General features: G+C 46.6%; 2 protein-coding genes across 9 annotated transcripts in view; both read right to left on the bottom strand.

Annotated features, from left to right (window-relative positions):
- The window catches only part of AJUBA (ajuba LIM protein), a 10,524-nt gene extending 8,755 nt beyond the window's left edge, over window positions 1-1,769 (bottom strand). Inside the window, exon 1 of the mRNA XM_029951053.1 lies at window positions 421-1,769. Coding sequence (XP_029806913.1) covers window positions 421-1,456 — 1,036 coding nt within the window. The 5' untranslated portion in view covers window positions 1,457-1,769. The remainder of the gene's footprint in view (window positions 1-420) is intronic.
- Window positions 1,770-4,952: 3,183 nt separating this feature from the next.
- C9H14orf93 (chromosome 9 C14orf93 homolog) lies at window positions 4,953-26,910 on the bottom strand. 8 transcript variants are annotated; one of them, XM_029950952.1, is made up of 8 exons: window positions 26,704-26,910; window positions 26,514-26,610; window positions 13,630-16,410; window positions 11,131-11,451; window positions 7,649-7,710; window positions 7,319-7,422; window positions 6,294-6,406; window positions 4,953-6,022 (listed from the first exon to the last, which is right to left on the bottom strand). In XM_029950952.1, exons 3-8 carry the CDS (start codon window positions 14,227-14,229, stop codon window positions 5,606-5,608), a joined length of 1,617 nt encoding a protein of 538 aa, XP_029806812.1. In that variant the 5' UTR covers window positions 14,230-16,410; window positions 26,514-26,610; window positions 26,704-26,910; the 3' UTR covers window positions 4,953-5,605. The 8 variants fall into 8 exon arrangements, with proteins under 8 accessions (XP_029806812.1, XP_029806816.1, XP_029806814.1 ...); XM_029950956.1 differs by having other exon boundaries at window positions 13,630-14,394; XM_029950954.1 differs by lacking the exons at window positions 26,514-26,610; window positions 26,704-26,910 and adding an exon at window positions 17,391-17,550 and having other exon boundaries at window positions 13,630-14,394; window positions 14,533-16,410.

Raw genomic sequence — 26,910 nt, 5'->3', positions numbered from 1 at the left:
CCCGCCCGCCCCGCCCCCCACCCGCGCATTCCCCGAATTCCTGCGGGCGGAGCTTGGGCCCGGGTGGGGGCGCGGCGCGCAGAAGCCTGCAGGGGCACCGCCGCCAAGGGGGGAGCAAGTTGGGGGATGCGCTCACACCCCACTTGGTCTTCTCCCTATGAGGCCTCCTACAGCAAAAAACGGAGACTCTAAAGCTTGAAGAACTGGGACTCACGAGACAATCAGGGGGCTGAATGTAGCATGAATAAGGAGTCCCTGGTCCACTTGAGACCTGGTGGAAAGGGGAAGTCCCTCTAGCCTTTTCTAGCTCCGCGTCTCCGCCTCCGACTTCCCGGCGCCGGCAATTTGGGCGGTCGGGGCAGTGGGGAACCGAATGCTGTGACGGGCCCCGGCCCATCCCTAACCGCTTGTCTCACTCACCGAAGTAGTCTTCTCTGGCCTCTGGCTCCCGCATCCGAGCCCGGGAGGCCTCTGGAACGAACGGACCCGGTGGCTCCTCGAGACCCGACGGCTCAATCCCCGAGGGTTCCCCGCGGGTGCCGGCTTCTCTCCCACCCGAGCCCACCGTCAGGCGCAGCAATGCTGTTAGCTCATCTTGGTATCGGGCGCCCGCGGCGCAGTCCCCGTAGCCGGTCACCGAGTGTCGTCCGGGTTGCGCCCCGCGTCTCTCCAACGGCCCTGCGGCTCCCACTCCGGCCCCGGCTAGAGCCCCGGGGCTGCCTAGGGCCGGGGGGTACGAGTGGCGGCTTTCCTGGCAGCCGAATCCCGACGGCCGGTGAGCGCACAGTCGGTCCAGGGCAGCGTGGAGCTCCGGGTAGGCGGACGGCACCCCTCCAGGGGAATAGCCCGCCGGAGCCCCAGCCACGGGTGGGCCGAACAGGCATGGCCCGGCGGGCAGGGGGCTGCCGTGACGCTGGTCGTAGCCCATGCTGATGCCGCTGGTACGATTGCTGCAGGGTCGGCTACCTCCGGCTCCACCGGCCCCCGCCCCGTCCAGCAGCAGGCTGCCCCGGGGACTGGACGGCTTGCTGGCGTCGCTGGCTGAGCTACTGGCGAAACTGGAGCGGGGGCTTAGAGCTGGGGCCGTGGTCTCCAGCCGAAAGTCGGGGGGCAATGACTGAGGTAGAGGCAAGGCCCGGGTGGGAGGTGGCCCCCCGGGAAAGGAGCCTTCGTAGCGCTGCGCCTCAAAGGAGCCGCGCGGGTTCCGCTCAGCGTCCAAGGGACCCTGCTCCCGGGCTGGCTCCAACGGCTCATCCCCAGGTCCCCCAGTAGCTCCACGGGGCCCTGATTTCCTAGGTCCCCCCACCCCACTCAGACGCCCCTTGCCCGCCCCGGGGGTCCCATCAGATCCAGACCGGCTAGATTCACCCTTTCTGCGGCCGAACTTGGCGCTGCCGGAGTCCGAGAGTCTTAACTTCTCCAGCAGGCGACTGGCTTTCTCTCCCAGCCGCTCCATGCCCTCGGGCCTGGGGCCTCCAGCCCCCTCCCCGCCTGGCACCCTGCAGCGTCGCTGCGGCCGCTTCTCTTTCCCAGCGGCCGGACTCCGGTTCCCCGGGGGCACAGGGTAGGCACAAGGGTTTAGGGGACGGCCCGGATGCCCGGCGCCGGGAATCTCGCAGCATCCCCCAGCGAGAGGGGCTGCTTCCCCCCGCGCATTAGGGATTAAGCGGGGCTAGAAGGGCCAGTGGCCGCGGCTGTCCCGTCCGCAGGTCTGTCTGTTCACGCGTCCACTCGCCCGGCCGCCCCACTCTCCTCGGCCCCCGCCCCCCTCACTCTCACACTCAGCGCAGACCGAACTTCACTCCCAAACTTTTGTCTGCTTGGCCGGATCTACTTTCCGGGAGGGGCGGAGCGCTGTGTGCAGGAGGAACGGGGGTGTCTGCGTAGGGATCTCTGGTGCGCCGAAGGGGGAGGGTGGTGCTGGTCGTAACTGTCCAGGAGGTGGAGACCCGTCGACTGGAGGCGAGAGGCGGCTGTGGGGCAGTTTGGGCAGCGCCGCTACATCTCTCAGGAATTGGGACGGAGAAAAGTGGAGGAGGGGGAGGGGAACTCTTTGTTTGCAGTTGGAATGCGCGGAGGGGCACGGTGGAATGTGACGGTCCCGGCCGGGGCGACGCGAGTCATGTTCTGCGCAAACATCGTGACTGTTCCTTCTGTGGGGACTGTGGGAGAGATGGCGAGAGACTGGCACAAAAATAGTGAGACAGGGAGTGTTCCATAAAGAGGGGGACAGGGAGAAAGAAAGGTAGATACACAAAGAGACTCAGACTCAGAGACACGTATGTGACGAACCCTGAAGGGCAAGGAAACCCGTGTAGAGAGGTGGTGGAAGACAGGTAGCGAAAGAAAGGGGATCGTGGGTGGTGCGGAGACCGAAAGATGAACAGGCTAAATACAAATTTGTGCATGTCCGGACAGAATGAGAGACCAACAGATAATCTGCAATAAAAAGACACTCCTTTCTGAGCCCAAAGCTCTTCGACGGTAGGGAGAGAAGGAGCTTTAGAGGCTATGTAAAAGGAGTGGGAAAAGGGTTGGGACTAATCTCTAACTTCAGGGTAGGACACATACAGGAATAGAGACACCCCCTGGTGTTGGGAAATGAGATTTTTAGCAACTGTTTCAGGGGACTATGGGGAAAGAAGGACAGGTTTGGGGGCTAGCGAACTCCTCCCCCTTGGTTGGCCCACTGGAGAATGATGATAAAGAGTATTAACTTAGGAAGAAGAGAAATGTACTTTTGACGAGCCAGCAAGTGAAAATAATCAGGGTGGAAAAAGGGAGAGGTTACCAGTATGGGCCATACTGGAAGGATCAAGAACAAGGAAAGAAGGAAACGGGGGCTGAAGCTGAATATACCTAATTAAATACCAGTCAACTGATTTTGTCCTGACTAGCACATCAGGCGCAAGGGGTGGAGGAGATAGAATGGAGAAGGAAAATGATTCCTTTGTATTTAGATAGTAAATGAGTATGAAAATTATATGCAAACAAGTCATGCATATTATTTTCATTTCAACATTTTGAACACCTTTCATAATCTTAGTGTAGCCTTAGGGAATGGGGAAGCAAAGGAGGTTAATATCTTTGGGGAAATTAATTTGGCACAAACTATTTGGCTTCTTTGTCCTACCTGCATTGTCTCCCTGACCTCATCTCTCCGGAGAATCAGCCTCTCTGTTTCCCTATCAGGCCTACAGCTCTTCTCTGATCCAGAGGAGAGTTCACCATCAGACTAGAAGCAGGGAACACTGAAAGCATTAGTAACAGAGGGGAGCTATCAGGTTGCATCCAGAACCTGCTGTGAGCAACATCTTCAGAATTAACCATAAGGCTCTCCCTCCTTTCCTGTCTCCATAAGGAGGAGAACCTGGATTCTTCTTTCTTATTACCTACAATCAGAAAATCCACAGAGCCTCTCATATTTGGAAGCTTTCCCCCTTTGTAGTGAGGATGGAAGAGTGAATCTTTTATGAAAAGTTGAGAAGCCTTTGGTGGGAGCAGCAATGGGCATAGTTGGGATCAACCACCTGTATTTTCAGGGGATAACAGGAAACAAACAGTGGAGGGGGACAGGGATGCACTGAGGGCATGCTCCAGTAATGATCATTACCTCAGGGTAACCACTCTTTTGGAGCCAGGAGCTCCACTGGCCCTGTTTTCCCTTCCAGAGACTTTAATTATGAACTATTACACAGATGGCTCCCAAATCCATCTCTAGCCCAGACATTTTTTTTTAAAGGCAAGCTCTACACCCAACATGGTGTTTGAATTCATGACACTGAGATCAAGAGTCACAAGCGCCACTAAGTCAGCCAGGTGCCCCATAGCTCAGACTAGCTTAGACTTAAAAACTCAGCTGGGTACTGTCATCTCCACATGGTTGTCTCAAAGGCATACAACACCCTCAACTGACCTGCCTCCTGAAATTGGCCCCTCCAGCATCCCAAGTAAATGGTGCCATTAACCACTTAGGTGCTTAAGCCAGAAAACTGAATGTCAACCTTATGTCCTCCTCCCTCAGCCTTAAGTCCTACCAAGCCCTGTCAATCACCAAGTCCTATCAGTCCGGCTTCCTAAATCTCTTTCAAATCCCCTCACCATCACTTTCTTTCTAGCTGCCATCTCTTCTCTCCTGAACCACTGCAGAAGCCACCGCCCTGCCAGGCTTTCTCCCTGCAACCCAGCATATCCCCAGGGCAAGTGATTCTTCTCAAACACTGAACCGGTAATCTCTTGTCCCCGATTACCACCTTTGAATGGTTTCTCATGGCCTTTGAACTAAAGTCTGTACTCTTTAAGACACTTGACAAGGTCTCTGTGTCTCTCCAGCTTCTCTCTGCAGCATATCCTCCTCAAACTCTTCTGCAGTAGGATGGTACCTCCTCTGTGTTCTCTTGCCTCTGGGCTTTCCTATTTAGGGTTCCCCTGTTTGGGACACTCACGCTTCCCCTTCCCTTCTGGTTAACTCCTCCCCATCTTTCAGGTATTAGTTTAAACACCACTCTCTGAGAAGCCTTTCCCGACCACCAGGGTAGGTGAGCCATCCGTGCGGTCTGCTGCCGCTGCACCTTCTGCCCTCCCGTCACCACCCTTATCACAGTTCATTTCACTGTCTACTGAACTGCCTGGCTTCCTGATTAGATAATAAAACCTAATCAGCATCTAACCCAATCCACAGTGTATCCACAGCACCCAACACAGTACCTGACACCTAGTAAGCAATCCGTATTAGTTATATACTGACTGAACGGAAAGCCATTTTTACTTCAGAATCCATTCATAATGCACAAGGTTTGTGTGTGGGTGTAGGCATGCACTCACACACACACCCCACACCTGCCACCCCCCCCCCCCAAATAACAGCTTGGCTGACAGGACTAATAGCTAGCTACAAAGCCCCATATATTGCTTGGTCACACAGTGGGAGAGCAGCTGCCAGGGAGGCATGGGAACTCTTTAAGCTTTAATTTCTTCATGTGTAAGATGGGAATAATAAAATCTGCCTTACATAATTCAATAAACAATAGCTATTATATCTGTATCCCAATTCCCAGAGATAGAGCCGCGTTCTGCTCAGAAGACTCAGGCCCATGGCTGAGACTGCCCACCAGGTGGCAGTATTATCCTGGACTGCTTCTGTGAGACTTCCACTGCAGAGCCAGACCAGCAAGTCATGGGGAAGCAGAAGGTACGACCAGGGCTGCTTCCCCAGAGCTTTGAGTGAAACCAGGGGGGGAAAAAAAAAGAACAAAAAAACCCAACAACTTAGAGACTGGGGCATATGTCAAGAAGGCCTCCTGTTTCTTAGACCCATCCTCCTCCTTTTTTCAGCTCAGGTTCCCAGAGGCACTATTTATGCTTAGAAATAAGCATTTTCTGGCTTGCCATTCACAGTGGGGGGTGGTTTTCCCCCTTCTAGATAAGTCTTTTTATCCCAGCACAGCTGCCAGCTTCCACTTCCATTGGGGACTGTGTTAAGAAGAGAGACAGATTTGCTTTCTCAGACTGCAGAGGACATCTTGTTATTCTGGGAAGCCCCATGGCCATCCATTTCTGGGACATGGGGAGTGGCAGAAGCCAGAGTTATTCCGAGTTATAGATTTCATTCATCCTTTTCCACTTTGATTTCAATGAAGGAGTTCAAGTCGGGACAACAGGTTTTGTGGGGTTGGTCAAAAGATGGGGAGCCAGGTCCATTCTCATCACCTCCTTCATCCTCTTCTTGGAAATTAGGATTATAAAGTTCTGGTGGAAGGAGCTGGGCCTCAGCAGAAGGCAATCGGTCTGAGGGAGGTCCATACACACGGTTGGCTTTCGTGCCATGCTTAGAGTTGGCATCCAGGTGGTAGCAGAGCTCTGTGAGGCGCTGGGCCCGGAAACGGGGAGGCCGGGCCACCCAGACACCTGGCTCATTAAGACTGTCCTCTTCATCTGACATCAGCTCTTCTGTCACATCCTTCCACAGACGTTGGTCCTCAGGTCCAAAATGCCTCATAATGCTTGATCGGTTGGCAAAAAGCTAAGGTAGGAGCCCAGGATGCAGATTAGGAAGAGAGACAAATTAAGGATTAAATTTGGGGAGAGGGTTCCGGTAGGAAGGCTGCGTAAAATCTGCCTGAGAGAACCTAGTCCCCAAGTCATCTTAGAACTGGCTCACCCTCCTCCTCCTTTACTTGCTGACATTCCTGGCTCTTCACCCTATTCTCAGATGCCAGGTCCTCTGGCCCTTCCCACTGCAGCTTAGTAGGGTTTAGCATTTAGCATCTTGAAAGGGAGGCCTAGACACCTACCCGGTATCTGCGACTTCGAAGCTTCTTCTCCTCTTTTTCCTTCAGGCCTTTAAAGGGGTTCAGGGAGTTGCGGTACTCACGCCTCTTAGTAAGGAAGTAGGCTACACAGGCTCCTGGGAGGAGTGAGAAGGCAGGGGACAGAGAGTAGGGTCTTCGGGACTAGGTCCTCAGCCCTTTTTTCTGCCCTAACACGATTGGCTGGGAGGGTGAGGGTTACTCTAGACAGTAGGGCTTTCTCACAGACCCATCAGCATCTATTTACTCCTCTTGGGATTAGCTCTCTCTGCTCACCTCCATGTCCAGCACTGACACCACCTGTACCTTCCTCCCAGAACAAGGTACTGTAACTCCCTCCCTGGCCCTGGGTGTTATTAAACCCAATCCCATTCTACTCTGCTAGTAGTAGATTCAAGTGCTTTTTCAACAGCACTTTCTAAATGCTTCAGGGTTAGCTATAAGCAAATAACAGAAGAATAAGGAAAGTAGAAAAACCAGGGTATAATATTTGGGGACAAAAGGGCAGGCCTGGGGCGCCTGGGTGGCTCACTCAGTTGAGCGTCCAACTCTTGATCTCAGCTCAGGTCATGATCAAGGTTCGGTCTGTGAGTTCGCGCCCTTTGTCGGACTGTGCACTGCCTTCTCTCTCTTTCCCTCTCTCTCTGCCCCTCCCCCACTTGTGCACAAGCTCTCTATCTCTTAAACTAAATAAATAAACTTAAAAAAACAAAAAGGGCAGGCATGGATTCTGACTTCCTTTTCATAACACCCTAGGTTCAGGCTCTGCAGAAACATCCTGCATGCTGGTGTCAGCCCTTTCCTTTACCCATTTTCATTCCAAGTGGGGTAGGGGAATAAAGAAAGCAATTAGAAATGATCCTGTGAAGAAGATGTGAGAATAGCCCCCAAATTTTATTTTAAGTCCACTCTTTTCAAAACCACCCAAATCATCTCCATTATGCCTCTTCTCTGACCAAGAACAGTGAGTGGAAAAAGGATGAGATGGAGTTAATTCAGTTTTTTCTCACCTTTCAGCTCCTTATCAGTGTAATTGTGGGGACTGGTCACCAGCTCCTGCTTGAGCTTTTCCAGAAGGAACTTCACTACTGAAATATTCCAGGAGGACTTGATGCTGCCACAAAGATCACAAACATGGCAGTCAGAATTTTAAAAGCCAGACAAACAAGAAATTCCTGGCATGAATCGACTTTGTGGTAAACTCCCCCATGGCCAAGGACAGGATGCAAGGGGCAATGGTGAGAGCAAAGCCTTAGCCTCATTGTTATACTGGAGCAGCCCTCTAGTTCCCTCTCCTTGGCAGAGTGCCTTGTGATTCTTTTCCCTCAAAGGGATCCTACCTTTCAGACCCATTGAATCTCTTGTCGTTGGTGATGTGGTTATGCACATTGTGGACCAATTTCTAGGCGAAAAAACAAACAGAGATTCAAGCCGAGAGTGGATATGATGTAACCCTCCTCGGTCACCTAGGCATTGTCTCCAGGGGATTCTCTGCCTGAATCCTTCCCATAGTCTGGGCCCCATTTCTGATGATGCTCTTTCTTAGCCAGAGATCTTATCCAAGTTAGTATTTCTAATGTCCCCCCTTTTTTGGTCCTTTTCATTTAATTTGTATGGAGGCTCTAGGATCATCGCTGGTCTTACTTTTCTGTTCCTGGAGAATATGATCACTAGAGCAAAAGATCTCAGACCTTTTCACAAACATACTCCTTCCAAATAGCCAGGAGAGAGCAAGTGGACATTTCTTGAGGCCCCCTACACTAGCAAATTTTAAAGTTTTCTTTACAATATATCTGTATTTCTTTTAATCTAAAAATGTCTCCCAAATCTGCTAGTAAAATTGATGGCCCATGAAAATGCCCTAGGTATATCCTTTTGCACATTACCACAAATCCCAGGGGTATACACACCAATGGTCCAAAAACCACAAACTTAAAATAACAGGAATGGGAAATGCGGAAGACCTTGTAGACTCTATCACCCAACCTCCCTTTCATTCACATCATCAAACAGGCTTTCAGCTTTGCTTATGCGCTTTTAATAATGAGTTCTCACTATTTTTTTTTTGAGCCAGCTTATTTTATTGTTGAACATCTCTAATTATTAAAAAGTTTTGCCTTGGACTCCAAAATCTGACCAGTTTGGCCTATAACAGCACCTAACATCTTTGAAGACAGGTCTTATGTACTCCCCAAGTCTTCTCCTATTCAGTCTAAATATCCCCAAGTCCTTCAGCCATTCCTCATGACAGTTTCCAGACAGACTCTTCATGAAACTACCAGACTCTCTGGCTTGCCAGTGTCACTTGGACAACCTGGCACTGGGAACTGAATCTAATCCATCAGCTGGGACCTGGCCAAAGGGAGCATTACTTGCCAGAGTGGAACTCTACATTTCTAGGAATGAAACCCAAGAAGGTGTTACCTTTCTTAGCAACCCCACCCCTATTCCCAGTGTCACAGGGTTCATTCCTAGTGAGCTGATAGTCAGCTTGAGTCCACTTTCCACATGGATTCCTATCTCTGCCATTCTACAACTGCTTTGTTGTTGTTTTTTTCAGCTTTGATGCACAATTTTACATTTCTTTCTATTAAATTTAGTTTTGCAGTTTCTGATTATATTTTTATCTCAAGCTCCCTCGGTCAGTGGAAATTCCCAGTACCAGACCGATGGATACATATCCTGATCTCAGGACTTCAGTTTCAATTAAGAAATCCACTGTTCACCCTTATGCTTCTATGACTAACTGACCGTATCAATTTAGGAAAGTGCTGGCAACCTTTTTTTGGTTAAGGTCTCCACTCTATAAAAAAAGACCTGTATTTGAACTAGCTTCATATCTGATACAGTTATTTTACCACTTAGAAGTCCCAACTTAAGGAATCACAAGAGATGGGCAAATACTTCAGAAGGAATTTGAAAGTGTTGCAAAAAAAAGGAAAAAGGGGGAGTTGCACACCTTCCAGTTCAAGTGGTTTGGAAGAGATCAGCTGGTAAAAATCAAACCAGGCTTGAAGTGGAAAGGGAAAATACTCTGAGACAATAATAAGTGTTAAGACTGTAAAGGCGGCTGGCTCACCTACCTCCTGAGTGAGCTAAAAATAAATACATTCCCCAATGGGTGCCTGGGATCTGCAGCATTCCAAGAAGTCAGTGGTTCTGGCTTGGTCCTTTTGGACCCCTAGCACCAACCCACAGCAGCCTGAGTGGACTGGAGAGATGCCTCTCTGATTCCTTCCCAGAGCTAAAGGCTGGAAGACTGAAGGCCTGCAGCTAGCCCTCTTCCTCTAAACCACATTTTAAACCTTCCTCTGTGATGGGCAACAAAATTCCCTTGCTCGTCCTCTAGGGCCTTTTCAAGTACGAGAACAGAGTGCATGGGGAGTGAGCATACTGTCCTCCTGCAAGGTCCTCAGTTCCATCGGGCTCTCCAAAGGGCAAGCGAGAGCCAGCCCTCAACACCAGACCTCTCACTGGAGGCAGTAGGCAGGAGAGGAATGGAAGTGGTTGAAAACTCTGATTTTATGCAAATTTGAATTATCATACATTTATTCATGATTTAAACACTATGAAGTTTTGGGAAATCCCTGGAAATGCATTTCTAGGTATATGCCTCCATTTCTATCACTGGCAGCAAGAGATTCATGATGGAAAAACTAAACCCTATTCTTGGTAAGTGAGAGGGAAAAAAACTAATAGGATAAAATAAAATGAAGGTTAGAAATCAGTTGATTCAGATTATGAATGGTGTCCTCCTTCCTCTTCCTTCCCAGGGACTGAAAGAATCCCTCAGTGTAAAAACAAACCAAATGAAAGCGAGAGAAAGAGTCAGGAGCCCTTAGAAAAGGGAAAAAGAAGAAAGAAGTAATAATGCAGATGAAGGAGGTGTGCGTGTAACCATCTTCAAACTTTACTAAGTCTCTTCACTAAGTAACTGTCTTCAACCTTTTCTAAGACTGTGACAGGAGGAAAGGGGCTATATTGTGAGATTTCTTCGGGTGAGTGTGAATGGTAAGCGCCCCTCCTAATCAGAGCTCTCTGGTTACTCTATCAGCCATGAGCCAGAGAAAGGAAATGCCTTACAGTCCATATGAACATGATCTAGCTAAGGAACACCCCCGTGGTTATCAGAAAGATGTTTTTGGGCACAGAGTTGATCCAAAGGACTATGGTTACCTTACAACAGGGTTTCTCAACCTTGGCACTATGGACATTTTAGGCGGAATAATTGTCAGGGTCTGCTCTGTGCACTGTAGGATGCTTAGTGATATTTCTAAGGCTCCAAGCCATGCTAAATTTCCAGCAAAACTGGTTCAGCCTGGCACCTTCCCTGCTCTTAGGATCACTAGACTGTCCAAACCTTCATAACTGAGCTGAGTGTCTAGTGGCCCTCCGCATCTTTGGGTTTGGGGACCATCTCAGGATACCTTGGCCTTTCTGCCAACAGGTCCCTTGCTGCTTACCCTGAACACTAGTAAATGGCAGGCCATTACCAGTGCTACCCTTCAGTGGTCAGTCTGCTCAATCCCTTAAAGATCTTCCCACCAGGATTATTAGATCATTGGTAGGAGGTGTGATATAATTCCCTTCTCTTTAAACAGAAGATTTCAATCTATTTGGCAAAGCCTTAAAAAAAACTCCATAATTAGCAGGGGGACTGCCTGTCCCTAGGGCTATGGACCAGTCTGTCTCCTCCTTGCTCCTCCCTCTCCAGTATGATACAGGACACCATTCATTCAATATGGGAAGTTTAAAAATCAACCCACACTTTATTCTCATCTCTCCAGACTGAAGAAACATTTATAGAATTGAGCTCACTCACGGAGAGTACCAGATCCCGCTTGCGCCTGGAGTTCTTCTGCCCACTCCCTCTGGTCCTGCACGGGGAAGCAGTAAACCCTAGAGAGTGTCTCAGCTCCCCTGTTCCCCCAGGGCCTGACTCTTCCAAGGCACCGTCCAGCACAGCTGCAGCACTGAGCATGTCCTCGGGGCGGGGCGGTGGCAGCTTGGTTCCATTTTCTGGCCCTGTCTCTGAGGTTGCCCGCTGGATAGCCAGTTGTGTGGCTGGTGAAAGCTGCTTGGCATAAGCAGGGACCAGCACCCGCTGTACTGCACCCTCAGAGGCCACATAATCATCCACCAGCTAAGAACATAAAAAAGAATAGCCTATTAGCCATCCAGGCTTAGGGGAACCCGGTCACCCATCATTCTTTGGCCAAGGACAGTGAACAGAGAGTAGAAAGCCCGGGGAATCCAGGACAGTCTTTAATGGTCAACAGCTTGTTTCTCTGGTACTCCTGTGGGAGTGCTGGCAAATATTTCTGGGGTACCCAAGGTCTCTCGTGTTGCATCGTTACCATAGGACCGATTATAAGGACAAGGGTTGTTTCTGACGCTCTATCCATGAGGAATCCTCTATGATTTGCTCTTAGGTATAAGAACTGTAGCCAGGCGAGTATTTTGTCTAAAAGGCACTGGGGGAGGAAGTGATGACAAGAAAGGAACACCGAGAAAGAGAAGAAACAACAACAAAAAAAATGATAAATGGGAGAAATAGGAGAAAATGGGGGCAAAGACGGGAGATATAAAGTCAGAAATTTTTAGAGAGGCTGGCATCAATTGCCCCCCACCTCCCACCCTGTTCCCTCTGCAGGACCTGTCTGCACCCTCACCTTGATCCTGCCCTGAATGCATCCGACTGACCGTCGCTGCCCTGACATCTACTTGCTGCCTGTGCCCTCACTCAAGGACACACAGGGCAGGGAAAAGAAGGAGGGAGGAAGGAGACCGAGGGAAGAAAGGAGGGGGGATTTCTGCAGCCAAGAAAACAAAACAGTGAAAGTGGGGGGAGAAAACACAGAAAGAAGCGGGGGAGGAGGCTGAGATTTATAGACCTGTGAGGTGCTTTCTGCACTGTGAAATCTAATTCCGTCCTGTCTGCTTGGAAGCCTTCCCTGCCTGACAGAGCCACAGCTCAGGGCATCGCCTGGCCTGGTACCTGGTACCTCCTGCCTCCTCCCACCTCCCCGCAGCCCCAAGCCCCCCTTGAGTCCCGACTGGGCAGAGGGGGGCAAGAGGCAGTGGCCACCACCCACCTGCATGGCTAGGCCTTCAGGAAGCAGTGACCAGCTACATGGTGACACTGGGTGGGGACTTGGGGCTTCTACAGTCATTTCTCAGACCCAGCAGATGGGCTGGGAGTTTTCTCCCTCCCATCTCCGATGTGTGTTCTGCTCCTTTTCTCTTTCCTGGGTGTCTGGGCCTTGTCACGTGCGGAGGAGGAAAGAGAGGGCAGGACAGGAGCATGGTGGAGGAGGGCTGACAGACCTCCCACTGTCTCTCAAGTGGCGACACATCTGTTACTTTCCCATCTCTATGATCTCTGTAGTTGCTCCATCTCCTTTCCATACTTCCGTGTGCCACACACTGCAGTTTTTACTCTACCCAGCCAGGGTTTTCCTGCTCAGATGGCCCTGAGCAGTAAAGAAACTGAAATAGCACAAGGTGATTCTGTGTCTTTTCCTGCTCACAAAATATGCACGCTTGCTCCCCTCATTCTCCCTACATGCCATTCTCTTCCTAGGAACTTGCAACTGTCCGCTTCTTGTCCTCCTGTTACCCTCTCCCCTCCGCCTCTCTCCCACCGTCCCTCACATTCTGTTGTGCACATAAATTCTCTTTCCATTTAGATTCACCTTTCCTCTACGCTCTTGTTGCACTTTTTCTCCTTCCTCAACCCTTCATTTTCACATGCCTCCTTCCCTCCCTACTACACCTGTCTTGGGTTCTTTGTCCTCTCTGTCTCTCCTTCCTTCCCTCTCCTCCCTCTCGGTCCCCCTCTGTCCTTCTCCTTTCCCCCTCCGTCCCTCTCCTCTCCAGCTCTCCCTTCCTCTCCACCTCTGCCTCTCTCCCCTCCACATTCCCATCTCTCTCTGTACTGAATTCCTCTTGGCAAGCAGAGGGCCCGTAATAAAATATGAATGAGCCGTCTGTGCACGGCAGGCCTTCTCGCCAGGAGAGACAGAGCCCCTGGAGCAGCCAAGCCAGCTGTGGAGGAGAAGGTGGCACACAGAGCTACTGAGAGGGAGGGAAGGGCATGGCCATCACCATGCACACCAGAAATGACCTCCTGCCAAAGAGGTTGCAGTTCAGAAGAAAGCAGACTATCCCTGCTGGCAAAGGAGACTTGGTGCTGTCTGTTTTAGCACAGGTAAAACCAAAAGAAAGGCCTAACGCTGGAAAGAAACTAGAGGGAGGGGGAAGGAAGAGAGAAAGGCCAGGAGAAGCACGCAGGCGCGTCCTGCTCTGCAGCCACACTCACGGGATTGAGCATCGGGGCCGCCTCGCTGGCAGACAGGGTGCATCCGGGAAGCCGAGCGTCTCTCTGGGCGGCCGGGAAGCCCAAAGGCCCGGGACCCATGGCTGACGAGGCTCCCACCTGCCACAGCTCCTCAATCACCACCTGCATGCCGCTGCCCACGCTGTCACACTCCTCCTCGGCGGCAGATGCAGCCTTGCAGGCTTCTCCGGGGCTCTCTTTGAGAGGCCCAGGCTCCTCGGGTGGGGACCCCTGGGCCTGGCCATCCCCAGCTTCCTCACGGGCGGAGGCTTTCCCCTGCCTCAACTCACCCACCTCCTCCTGGAGACACTTTAGCAATTCGTTGTTGGCCCTGGCGAGCCCCAAAGCAGCCTCAGCCAGGCCCACTGCCTTCTCCACGCGCTGGTAGATAACGTGCAGGAGCTGCTCTGAACTCTGAACCGCCAGGCCATGTCCAGTCACTGTGATGGGGGTAGTGGGAGGAGGGTTCCCGCCCTGAGAGCCTGTGCTGCCCCCACTTGTCTCGCTCTTACAGGCGCAGCAGCAGCATCTGGCCTCGCTGCCACCAGGAGGGGAGAAGAGAATGGTGGCACTGAAGGACATGGCTGACTGCAGCAGGAACAACTTCGCTCACACTGCCGGACGGACGGCTCCAAAAGGCGTCCCCAGTCACTGGCCTCCAGTTGGTAGTACACTCTGGCCTCTTTGTATTCACTTTCCTTTGTCATGGAGGGTGACCAGAGGAGCCTGGGCCCCAGGCGGTGGGTTCTGTGGAGGGGGAGTAGGCAAGCCGTGAGGGAGCACACAGTCCATGGCTACCTGTCCTTGGCCTGCAGAGGAGAGATGCCTTCTTCTACCTGTAGATCCCGTGCTCTCCTAGCACAACTCTCTGGGTGTCCCACTCACCCGTGACCGAAAGTGTGGTGCCTACACAGGCCTTCCTGATGAACACAGTCTCATGGGGTAGAAGGCATTCTTCCTGCACCAAGTATGGAGCACGCCACCACTCCAACCTAAGGAACAGAGCGGGGACTCAAAAGGACCCACAAGCATCTGGAAAGATTAGAATATTAAGGAAGAAAATGCAGATCTGTCTTCTCGTCACTATCTTTGCCCTGGTAATAGTCATTGAATTTTGTCTCCTTGACACCATTCCTTAAGGAGTTCAGAACACTCCTTGTAGGTTATCTCATCCACACTGCAGCTTCTGGAAACACGTATTACCCCAGGTCCACAGAGGAGACATGCAGTGAGGTTATATATCTTTTTCAAGGTCACAGGGAGACAGCAGAATCCAGTTATTGCTACTTTCACTCTAGCATTTCCTTTTTTTCGACTGAGACCACTTTTCGTTGACATAAAGAATCATGATTCTCCCCTCACTATAATTTTCTTACAGACGCATTCAGAGTTAAGACCTCTCAATAAGGAATATGCTGATCACTGCAGCCCTCAACATGTCACCAACCTCACACTATTATCTCCCTGATGCTTTGGGGATGGGGCAGGGAAAGGAAGGGAAAAGCTGGATCAGAGAATCAAGCTGTGGTGTCCCAGGGTTGCACAGCCCCCTTGCTCTCACACTTGTGCATCTGGGTCTCCAGCCCCTGGAAAGGAACCCAGCTGTTCTGAATCCTACAGCTGGTATCCCTGACAAATCACCTCCTGGGCCCCTCATCTCAACTTCTCAAGCTCCTTGAGGGGGCAGCAAAGCTCGACAGGCACATCAACATAGCTAAGTGCTGCCACTTTGCCCACATGACCAGCCCTGTTAAAGAAGAAACCAGAATACCAATGATCAACCAAACTGCCTTACTTTTGAATCACCCTAGGTAAGCAACTAAACCACTCCACATGAAAAAGAAGAAAAGGTGTGGGAGACTTGGATTGTATCATCGAAAACACTCCAAGGAACTTCAAATTGTCTTTTCTAAATACTTGATTATGGAAAAAAGAATCCATCTGCCTGAACTCCCTAAGTGACAAAATCATAAGTATGTTTATAAGTTCCACAAGAGATACATTTCCATCTTACCCTTTAAATTATATCATAACATCACAATTAAAAAAAGAGGCGGTTAAGAAAATTTTCTATATATTGAGATTTTGGGGCTTTTTTCTGCATCAGCAATCTCATTTCAGAAACAGGTAATATCAATGCCTCTGGGGTACTAAAATGTAAATCTGACAATGCATTTTAATTACATTTGGTTATTAAAGAATAGTCTTTAATTTGCTCTTTCCACCTTTTATATTGAAAAAACGTTTTCCGTGCCATGTATTAACTTCTTGTAAGAACTGAACTCAAATCCATTTGCAGCTTCTCTGTCATTAGAGTCACCGGAAGGCACAGTTAAATCTAAAAGTAAAGGTTAGAGGAAAGCACTAAGCAATTCCTATGTCAACTTATGGATGTGTCATTTACATATTCTTTCTCTTCCTAAATAAGGGCCTTCACTGTTCTTGCAGGGTCTTTAACCAACACCATGCAAGGAGTTTAACCAGAAACATGGCCGTCATGAGAAAGACAGTTATGTAGAAGATAATATACAGATAGTTGCCAGCTGGGTTCAGTATTTGTGAAATCAGAAACTAAGCTGCATCAGGTTGGGATACTGGGTAGGTACGCCTTCTGGTACCAAACTGACAATGAATACGTTCTTACCCAGAACACTTACTCTTTCTTGCAAGTGGTCTTTAACCCTGACCTGTTGTGTCTGCCTTGAGCCTTCCCCTCCACCTTGAATAGTCTTTTCCAGGTCCTCTTCCCAAAACAGCATGGAACTGGAAGTAAAAAATATATATGGGGGTTCGCATCCTGCCGCACTACTTAATAGCTGTGTGAACTTGGGCAAATTATTCCTTTTTCTGAGCCCCAGTGTTCTCATCTCTGCCTACTTTGAGTGTTTTTGTGATGATTATACATAATGTATGTAAGGCACCTACAGAGGGCTGGCGTATGGTCCATGCTCCACAAATACCAGCTGAATGATATTATGATTATTCCTGAAGTATTTTGTGTTCCCATCCTGGACCCCTGTCCTGATTTTCCCATCCCAAGAAAAAAATGCTGTGGCTTGGAATGGAACATGGAGGATTCTTCCCCTACATTTCCCCCCTAAATTTAATAACAAATTTCTAAGAAACAATATATTCAAGTCTACAAAGATACATGTATACATACTAGGCTTTCTATGATGTCCATTAGAAAGGTAATTAACAAAACAGTATTTGCAGTTTACTTACTCTCATGAGCTGGCTTTAGACTATGGATAATATCCAACTCTGCCAGCTTTTAATGATAAATATTATTTTCATATTTGTGTTGACATAAAAAAATCATGAGTCTACCCTCTCTATAATTTTGTTCCTCAATCTCTTCCTGCATTTCTACTATGTGTATTACCAAACTATGTCCACTTTAGAATGTCATATTCAGAGCAACAAATAGGCATTTGTTTTGAATTAACCTGTTTATATAAACCTGGTACAGGGCAGTGCAGTACAATCGGTATTCTAATACAGTTAAACCTTGGATTACAAGCAACTTGTTCTGCAAGTGTTCCAGAAGACGAATAAATATCTCTAATACATTTTTACTTGATAAAAGAGTGATATCTTGAAATGATAACTATGTGACGCTGAATGTCACATGATCATAACTGATCCAATGGTTCTTGAAATTCACTTTGATATAGAAGTGCTTTGGATTATAAGCATGTTTCTGCAACAAATTATGCTCACAAACCAAGGTTTTACTGTACCTCTTTTTTGGTTTCTACAGACATTCCTGCTGACTTCATTTCCATGGATCCTCTATCCACTTCAGCCCTAAGACAGCGAAATGAAAGGACAGGGAAAGAGAGGCACCTGGGTGGCTCAGTTAGTTAAGCATCCGACTCTTGATCTCAGCTCAAGTTACGATCCCAGTTTGTGAGTTCGAGCCCCATTTTGGGCATCTCTGTTGATGGTGCAGAGCCTGCTAGGGGTTCTGTCTCTCCTTCTCTCTCTGCCCCTCCCCTCTCTCTCTCAAAATAAGTAAAACATTTTTTTTTAAAAAGGACAAGGAAAGAAACGAGGGTCAACAGGTAATAAAGGGATCTTTCACGTTATACTATTTACTAACCAGATAACTTAAATGTTGGATAAGTTGGATTAAAAGCAAAACAAACATTAATTCGTTAGCTATATATATCCCCAGTACAGAAAAAGAACACGTTTGAAAAAAAAAATGTTGTTTCTAAAAACTCTCTGTATGCAAGACCATGCTGAAGGATGAGTCACCAAAATGGATTGCCACCTCTAAGTACTCAAATGAAGGGAAGACAAAGTCCCTACATGCAAGGAGATTACAGCATATGTGAGAATGAAATGTTCAAAGGACAAAGCAAAATACATATAAGTGCCTAAAAATATGGTGCTGACAAAAATTCTTAGGAAGGGGGAGGGAACTAAAAAAAATCTTAAATAGTTAGTTCAAAAAAATGGAAAGATGTACAGAATGAAATTATGAGAAAGGGGTCTTACAGAGGAAAGCCTTCCAACTGGACAATGTATAGAATGAACAGGTAGGGTGGTAAGAAGACATGAGAGATGAGAGAAAAAACAAACATTACAGGAATTAACAGGGTACATGTGCCAGACCAGAGCAAAGGGGCTTATAGAAAGGGTACGGAACACTGATCCAGGATTTTGAAAACCAAGTTAAGGAAATTCTTAGAATAGGGGTCAGCAAACCTTTCTCTGTGAAGGACCAGACAGTATAATAATGGCTTTGCAAGTCACGTGGCTGCTCTCACAATTGCTCAACTCTATCACGGTAGCACAAAGCAGCCACAGGCAATACATAAACAATGAGCATGACTATGTTCCAATAAAACTTTATTTATGGACACAGAAATGTCATAAAATATTATATTTTAACATTAAAAAATATAAAAGCCCTTCTTAGCTCATGGGCCATACAAAAACAGATGGTAGACCAGACGTGGCCTATGCATGGGCTGCAGTTTGCTGACCTCTGTCTTAGATACCTAAAGTGGAAGAGTTAGAGATTAAGAGACTGTTTAATCCTGAAGTGAGCTGAGAATGAGGGTTGTGGATATGAAAGTTCAACATCCTGGAGGAAGACCTAATAATATTTCTTTACCAGACAACTTCAAGATTATCAACCTGAGAGTCAGAAGACAGTACATTGGGGTGCCTGGGTGGCTCTGTTGGTTAAGCGTCTGACTTTGGCTCAGGTCATGATCTCGTGGTTTGTGAGTTTGAGCCCCGCATTGGGCTCTGTCCTGACAGCTCAGAGTCTGGAGCCTGTTCCAGATTCTGTATCTCCCTTTCATTCTGCCCCTCCCATGCTCATGCTCTGTCTCTCTCTCTATTTCTCAATAATAAATAAACAGTTTTTTTTTAATTTAGGGGCGCCTGGGTAGCTCAGTCAGTTGAGCGTCCTGCCTTAGCTCAGGTCATGATCTAATTGTTCGTGGGTTCGAGCCCCACGTCATGCTCTGTGCTGACAGCTAGCTCAGAGCTTGGAGCCTGTCTTCAGATTCTGTGTCTCCCTCTCTCTCTGACCCCCCGCTTCTCATGCTGTCTCTCTCTCTCTCTCAAAAATAAATAAAACATTAAAAATTAAAAAAAAATACATTACACTGACAGATGATAGAAGTGAGGATGTTGAGAGGAAGCACCACCATGTTAAAGAAGATGTGTATTTTTATTCATTTAATTATTTATTGTTTTTATAGGGATCTCTACACCCAACTTGGGGCTGGAACTCATGACCTCGATATCAAGAGTGGGATGCTCTACTGACTGAGCCAGCCAGGCACCGCATATGCGTTAACTTTCAGACTGATAGCAACATCTTTAAATGTATGTCCTGATAGCAACTGACTAGGACTGGAACAACAACAAGGGGAAGGTCAGAGCTGGGATGCAGACTTAGAATCTTTGCAGGAGGATGTAGCCAAACCTGAGAAAATGAATGCACTCTCCAAGAAGTGAAGATAAAGTATGAAATGCAAAGGCCAAGGACAGCCCTTCAAGCCAATTTGTGGAAGAGGCTTCAAACAGAAGAATGGTCAGTGAGGTGGGAGAAAAAGAGTGGTATGAAAGCCAAAGTAGAAAGAATGTCAAGAAGGTGGATCTAATCCACTGTGACAGGTGCAGCAGAATGGCTAAAAAGATGAAAATTAAGGAGATATATTTTGTCTGTGATGGTCATGGGTGATGACCAGAGAGGTAAATTCTGTAGTGAAAGTAATACTATGCAATAGAATAGAGAGGAATGATGGAGAGAAAATGGAAGTAAGACATGAAATCAAGTCTTCTAGAGTTTAGTTTAGTTATGAAAGGAAGGAAGGAAATAGGAAGGAAGTCAGAAGGAACCCTAGAGCTTTGGTATTTTTACAAACCAGAAAGAAAAGGCCAATGATTTTTCTGACATTAGCCATAGCAACATTTTTCTAGATATGTCTCCCAAGGCAGGGGAAACAAAAGCAAAAATAAACCATTGGACTACATCAAAACAAAGACTCTTGATTTTGGCGCAGGTCATGATCTCACAGTTTGCTGACAGCCTGGGGCCTGCTTGGAATTCTCTCTCTCCTCCCTCAAAATAAATAAATAAAAATTTTAAAAGTCAAATAAAATAAAGAAAAATAACATTTTCTAAAAAGGGTGGTGGTGGTGCCTTGCTGGCTCAGTCGATAGAGCATGTGACTCAATCTCAGGAGTCAATGAATTCAAGCCCCAGGTCGAGTGTGGAGCCTACTTTAAAAAAAAAAAAAAGACTTAAAAGAAAGAAAAAGTCCATGAAAAACTAAAGGTTGAAGACATTAGAAAAGAATTAAATTTTCTTCATGGAAGGATCTTCCCAGTATAAGAAAGAAGGAAGGGTAACTCTTGCCTGAGACTGCAGAGAAGAAAAAATGGAAACAGAGCAAAGATTCATTCAGGTGGAGAGAGGAAGACAAAGATACACTATTGAGACTCTCTTTTTTACTTAGAGGCAGATTTTCCTCATCATGAATAATTCAAATTGATAATAGAAGTTTATTATAAACACTGCCACATTATCTGTTGTTACAACCTGTTAAATCCTTTTCTAATACTCCCAGACTAACATACTTAATTATTCTTGCTTTTTTCCAACACTGACTTATGGTTCTAGAGCCCATTTAACTCTGTCAACACTATTAAGTAACATAAACTTTATTCTGATATCTTTATTATATTTCTCAAGTGTATAACTGTTTAATAACCCAGGAAGTAATCCATGAAGTGCTTGGCAAAGCAATGGTTAACTGTAGTAAATTATCTGAGCAGTGTCTTTACCATCATTATTAAACATTTTAATACTTACAACTTTTGCAATTTCAGACTGCTAATTTATTTTATTTTATTATTTTTGTAATGTTTATTTATTTTGAGTGAAAGAGAGCACACATGCACGGCAGGGAGGGGCAGATAGAAAGAATCCCAAATAGGCTGTTCACCGTCGGTGAGGAGTTGGACAAAGGGTTAAATCTCAGGAACCATGAGATCATGACCTGAGCTGAAATCAAGTGTCAGACCCCTAAACTGACTAAGCTACCCAGTCACCCCTCAGATTGCTAATTTATTTTAAAGCCAATGATTCATATTTTTGTTCAAGAGAGGAAAAAACAGAATAAACTAAGGTTGACTACCACAGAAAAACCTACAGGCCTTTTGCAAAATGCTACCAACTTTTAGAATTGGTGTTAAGAAAAATATTTTTAGGGGAACCTGGCTGGCTCAATCCATAGGGCATGCAACTCTTGATTTGGGGTTGTAGGTTCAGGCCCCCACACTGAGTGCAGAACTTACTTATAAAAGATAAAATTAACATCCCCAAAGGCAAGGGAAATGAAAGCAAAAATGAACTACTGGGACCTCATCAAGATAAAAAGCTTCTGCACTGCAAAGGAAACAATCAAGAAAACTAATAGGCAACTGACAAAATGGAAAAAGATAGTTGCAAATGACATATCAGATAAAGGGCTAGTACCCAAAATCTATAAGAAACTCATCAAACTCCACACCCAAAAAACAAATAACCCAGTGAAGAAATGGGCAGAAGACATAAAGAGACACTTCTCCAAAGAGGACATCCAGATGGCCTACAGGTACCTGAAACGATGCTCAACATCACTCATCATCAGGGAAATACAAATCAAAACCACACTGAGATACCACCTCACGCCAGTCAGAGTGGCTACAATGAACAAATCAAGAGACTGTAGATGCTGGCGAGGGTGTGGAGAGACGGGCACCCTCCTACACTGTTGGTGGGAATGTAAACTGGTACAGCCGCTCTGGCAAACAGTGTGGAGGTTCCTCAAAAAACTACCCATAGAACTCCCCTATGACCCAGCAATAGCCCTGCTAGGGATTTACCCAAAGGATACAGAAGTGCTGCTGCATAGGGGCACATGTACCCCAATGTTCATAGCAGTAATGTCAACAATAGACAAATCATGGAAAGAGCCTAAATGTCCATCAACTGAGGAATGGATCAAGAAGATGTGGTATATATACACAATGGAGTACTACATGGCAATGAGGAAGAATGAAATATGGCCATTTGTAGCAAAGTGGATGGACCTCGAGGGTGTCATGCTAAGCAAAATAAGTCAGGTGGAGAAGGACAGATACCATATGTTTGCACGCATAGGTCTAACAGGAGAACAGGAGAAACCTAATGGAGGACCATGGGGAGGGGAAGAGGGAAAGAGAGTTGGGGAGAGAGAGGGACGCAAAACCTGAGAGACTACTGAATACTGAAAAGGAACTGAGAGTTGAAGGGAAGGGGAGGAGGAAAAGCGGTGGTGGTGATGGAGGAGGGCATTGTGGGGAAGAGCACTGGGTGTTGTATGGAAACCAATTTGACAATAAACTATTTAAAAAAAAGTTAAAATTAAAAAGAAGAGAAAAAGATCTCTAATCTTTTGATGAGGTGCCAATAGAAAGTAACAGCAGTTGTCAAACTTAAGTTTGCATAAAATGTATTTTTGAGGTTCATTCTATATTTGTCTAATTTTAATACATGTGAAAGGAACCCAGAAAGTGCGCTTTTCAATAATTTTGATATTTTCTTCATAAATATTTAGATGAAAGAGAAAGAAAAGTCATCTTCAGACAGATGAGACTGTCTGAGGCTGTCTCAGGCTGAGGCTGTCCATAATCTTAACCTCCCCTTTCTTCCCAAGTCACATGTATTTTTCTTAGAACTAAATATATCATACTCTTGGCAGCTCCCTTGCTTGCTTTCAACTCATTCTGAGCTTGAATTTTCTGCATGACTGAGTTCGCCTCCAACCTATGAAAAATAAAAGTTTCCTCACTTTTAGTAGATGTCTATGATACGGTATCACTCTAATGATATATGTCTTTATAATGGGCCCTTGACTCATTCAGGGTCACGCTAGCAATGGACTTCCTTAAATGTGATTACTGAGAGCACAGCAATTTATACCATAATTTTCATTTTAAGAAATAAAAAAAGGAAAATGGCCACTTAAAGCTCAGCTGTGCTGGTCAGCCCTGCTCAGCCCTGCTTCTCCACTTGGAAGTGCAATATGGCTCACCTGTTGGAAGGTACTCTCAGAACCTATTTCTTTCTTTTTTTAATGTTTACTTATTTTTGAGAGAGAGAGGGAGAGAGGCAGAGAGGCGGGGAGAGAGGGTCTGAAGCAAGCTCTGTGCTGACAGAGGCCAGCCGGATGGGGGGCTGGAATACCGGAACCATGAGATCATGCCCTGAGCCCAAATCTGACATTTAAGTGACTAAGCCACCCAGGTGCCCCTCGGAACTTATTTCTATCAAAAAAGGAGCTCTTTTATCACACAAGGGCAGAGAAACAAATATCATAAAATACTATTTTCTTATATTTTTGAAAGACTGGCCCATCTCAAGATCTGCAAAGACTATCTAAAACCTCACTTTCAGGGATTAAAAAAGAGAGAGATGTAGACCTAGGGGGAGAATGAGATCCTAAGAAAAGGATTCCATTAGTCTGAAAATTTTCAAGTATACTTGTATAGTAGTCCAAGAGTTTTTAGCCTAGCGTAGCAGTCTTTTTTATTTACATTTGTTAAAATGCAACTTGGTAAGATTAAAATCCAGGTTTAAGATTTTCATAGAAATGTGCGTGACATAAAGGGCAAGTCCTGCACTGCTGGAACAACTGAAAAATGAAAACCCAGCTCCTAAAGCCGTATTTTGTGCCCTGCGAGCTCTCGATAAATGTTAGTTGATTAAATATTAGTCAGCGATGACAAGGTGGGCACCAGGGACAGCAGAACCATTTCCGAAGAGAGAGTGGTTCAGCTACAAGCAGGGCGACCGCAGCGACGCAGGGGAAACAGCCCTCGAGGCTGCAGGGGTCAGGGCGTCTCGCCACTGAGCCCAATTTCAGAGAGTGCCCAGGGGGTTCCGCAGAATGGGGTGTAGCGGTAAACAGCCGAGTGGCCCAAGGCGCGGTCGGGGATCTCGCCGGGTCACCGTGGGTACACTGCATGGCTGCAAAAGCTCTGAGGACTCGGTCTGAGAACAGTCCGGAAGTTCCTGCGGCGGTGTCACTCGGGCAGTCCTACAGGTGTTCAATCACGGGTATTCCACCGTGTGTGCCCCGTGCCACCGCCGCCAGCTGACTCTACACGAGTTCGCGAGCTGGGGGATGGAGACCGCGGCGCCGGCCCGTGTACCCGGCCAGGGCGCGCACGCGGAGAGGCACCGCCCCGCCTGTCCTCTGGCTCCCAGCGATTGGCGATTGAACGACGAGGGGATCAGGGCCAGGGACGTTATTGGTTGCAATCCACAATCACTCAGCGAGCCAGGGAGGGGAGGGGCCTCTTCAGGGAGGAACACGACTGTGAGGCTCTTTCAAGGCCGTTAGGCGCCATCTTTAGCTTGTTTTGTTTTGGTTTTTGTTTTACTCGGTTCTCTCTGCGACATACAAGGCTGCGTGTACACGATTATAAATTCGGTGTCCACAAAAAGGTGGTAGTGGAAAGCTTTTAATTCCTGTCGCCTTGGTTACAGATCTTTGAGATCCCTCTAGCAAAGGGGCAGTTCCCCTTAGTTCAAAGTTTTAATCTCTACGAACCCGCGGATTCCCAAATTCAACCGAGTTTAACTGTGCTTTGATAGAAAGGCCAAACCAACGATATATATTCATGGGACTCAACGCAAGGGCCCTGGACATGAGCCTAGGTTCCTAATAAGAATCAAACGGCTTAGAAGTATACTGCTCTAGAAGAGCTCTCTCGCGAGAACTGATGACCTGCAGTGATGTGTAAAAGAATTAGAAAGAGCAAAAACTCCATGAAAAATTCCCAGCATCGCCGCCATCACAGAGTCACTGGAATCTGACTATATTTTAAAGATATGCATGCAGGTCTAAACTTGTGGAATGATCCATATTTGAGGCAGTATTTATTACGTTCTGATCTGACTTGAATTGTTAGGAAATAAAAATACACCCAGTACAGGTAAGTAGCCCAGAGAGCTCACAGAGGGCGACTTTCGTTATAAATTTCAAGACCTGTATAAATAATTTTAAAGCTTTTGTTTAGGCATCCCAAATGGTACTTGACACTGAGAACGTCGTTAGCTGAGGAATAGAATTGTATCACCATCACCATATAGAGGTTTTGCTTATAATGAAATTTGAACTCTACAGTAGATCCTTTTATATCCTGGCTGCTACTTAACTGGTGACATTCCAGTTTCTCCCTCATCACCCCATATACTTCCTATACTTTCACTCCAATCTGCGAATGCAGATTTTAATATATTTTCCATATGACTCCTAATAGAAGACACTGGTGCTATAAAAGAATGAAGTGAGAATATGGCTCACACAACAGGAGGTTCTGCTCTGAGTTTTGTCCTCAGTCTTACCCTTTTCTCTGTGGCTCTTTGACTTGGGGAGAAGGCTTCCCATTCCAAAAATGCAACATGATAACCAAAATGCATTTCTCATCCCTTTGTATTATTTGCCTTTGCCTCCGCTGGCCCCTCCCCCATCACAACCACCATGAACAGTTTTTGGGAATTGGACCTGACTGGATTATTTTCCTGACACTTGGCCAGCTGTGCAGTTTTTCAAACAAATCCCAACCTATAAACGACCATTTTGTCAAAAAGCCAAGGGAGAACTTCCCTTCTGAACATACCAACGAAACCATACATAAAGGCCAAAATATACACAGCTGTACATTTATGAACGCGAGACAATAAAAAGCAAAACCACTTAGGCAAAACAATCACTAAAGAAGGCTTTGAACCACAGATTCAATAAACTGCCTACCCTAACTTGCCACATGAACTATATACTCCCTGGCAATTATTTAATTATTCACTAATCTTTTAGAAGAGTAGTAGAAAAATACAGTAAATGCCCATAAAATGAAAGTGCCTAAGTACCCTAAGCACAGGATTTCTTCTTAACTCTAATTTGCACACGAAATCCTGTTTGAATCACATTTGGGAACACAACAGAAAAAAAAAAATCACATCCTAAGGGCTACTTTGCACACATAAAACCAAAGGTAATCTCTTTTGAAAACAAAATCTGATATGGCACATATACACATACTGTACATATACACAAAGCACAAAACCCCAAGATAAACCTTGATATCATTTGCTTACACACACACACACACACACACACACACACACACACACAATGTCTTCATGAAAATGTAAGACATTTGTAAGAAGGGCTTTGCCCACCTCCCCAGGGAAATGAGTGTCTCAATTATAATATCCAAACATTTTTAACCTATTGGCCTTGGACAATTGCCACATTCAAGCCACTTGGTTTTGGTTCTGGGGGAGGGTGTGTAAAACGCACGCAAACAGCTTTGTGAGGGAGTCTGAAATCTCCGCTTCTTTCGACGTTGCCCTTGACGTTGCCCCTGGCAGAAATTTACGTTATCCCTTCAGCCCGCCTAAAAAAAAAAAGAAGAAGAATAAAGAAAGAAATCTATACTTCCCAAGCGGCTAATTTTTTTAAAAAAAAACCCTCGACCATAAAAATTTACCAGTTCTTAAAATGTGGTAACAAAAAGAAAAAAAAAACTATAAATTTAGCCGGAAACAGTTGTACACGGCCATCCTGATTCTCAACTTCTTGGTATATTTAAAACCTTGACCAGGAAAAAGAAAGAGGAAGAGAGACAGAAAAAGAAATGGGGGAAAGCGCAAATTCCCCTTAGCAACAGTTTCCTCGCCCCAACACTGCCACAGAT

This window comes from Suricata suricatta, chromosome 9, assembly GCF_006229205.1.
Source record: "Suricata suricatta isolate VVHF042 chromosome 9, meerkat_22Aug2017_6uvM2_HiC, whole genome shotgun sequence".
Lineage (NCBI taxonomy): Eukaryota > Metazoa > Chordata > Mammalia > Carnivora > Herpestidae > Suricata > Suricata suricatta.
This window is presented reverse-complemented; position numbering and strand designations above follow the sequence as displayed.

Bases quoted from the DNA above. Each gene is read 5' to 3' on its own strand.
- C9H14orf93 (XM_029950952.1), bottom strand. From the start codon at position 14,229: ATGTCCTTCAGTGCCACCATTCTCTTCTCCCCTCCTGGTGGCAGCGAG. The intron at 7,423-7,648 runs GTAGGATCCCTT...TCTTTGTGGCAG, and splicing joins AGATTCAATGGGTCTGAAAG to CATCAAGTCCTCCTGGAATA. The intron at 6,023-6,293 runs GTAGGTGTCTAG...CTCCTACCTTAG, and splicing joins TTCGAAGTCGCAGATACCGG to CTTTTTGCCAACCGATCAAG.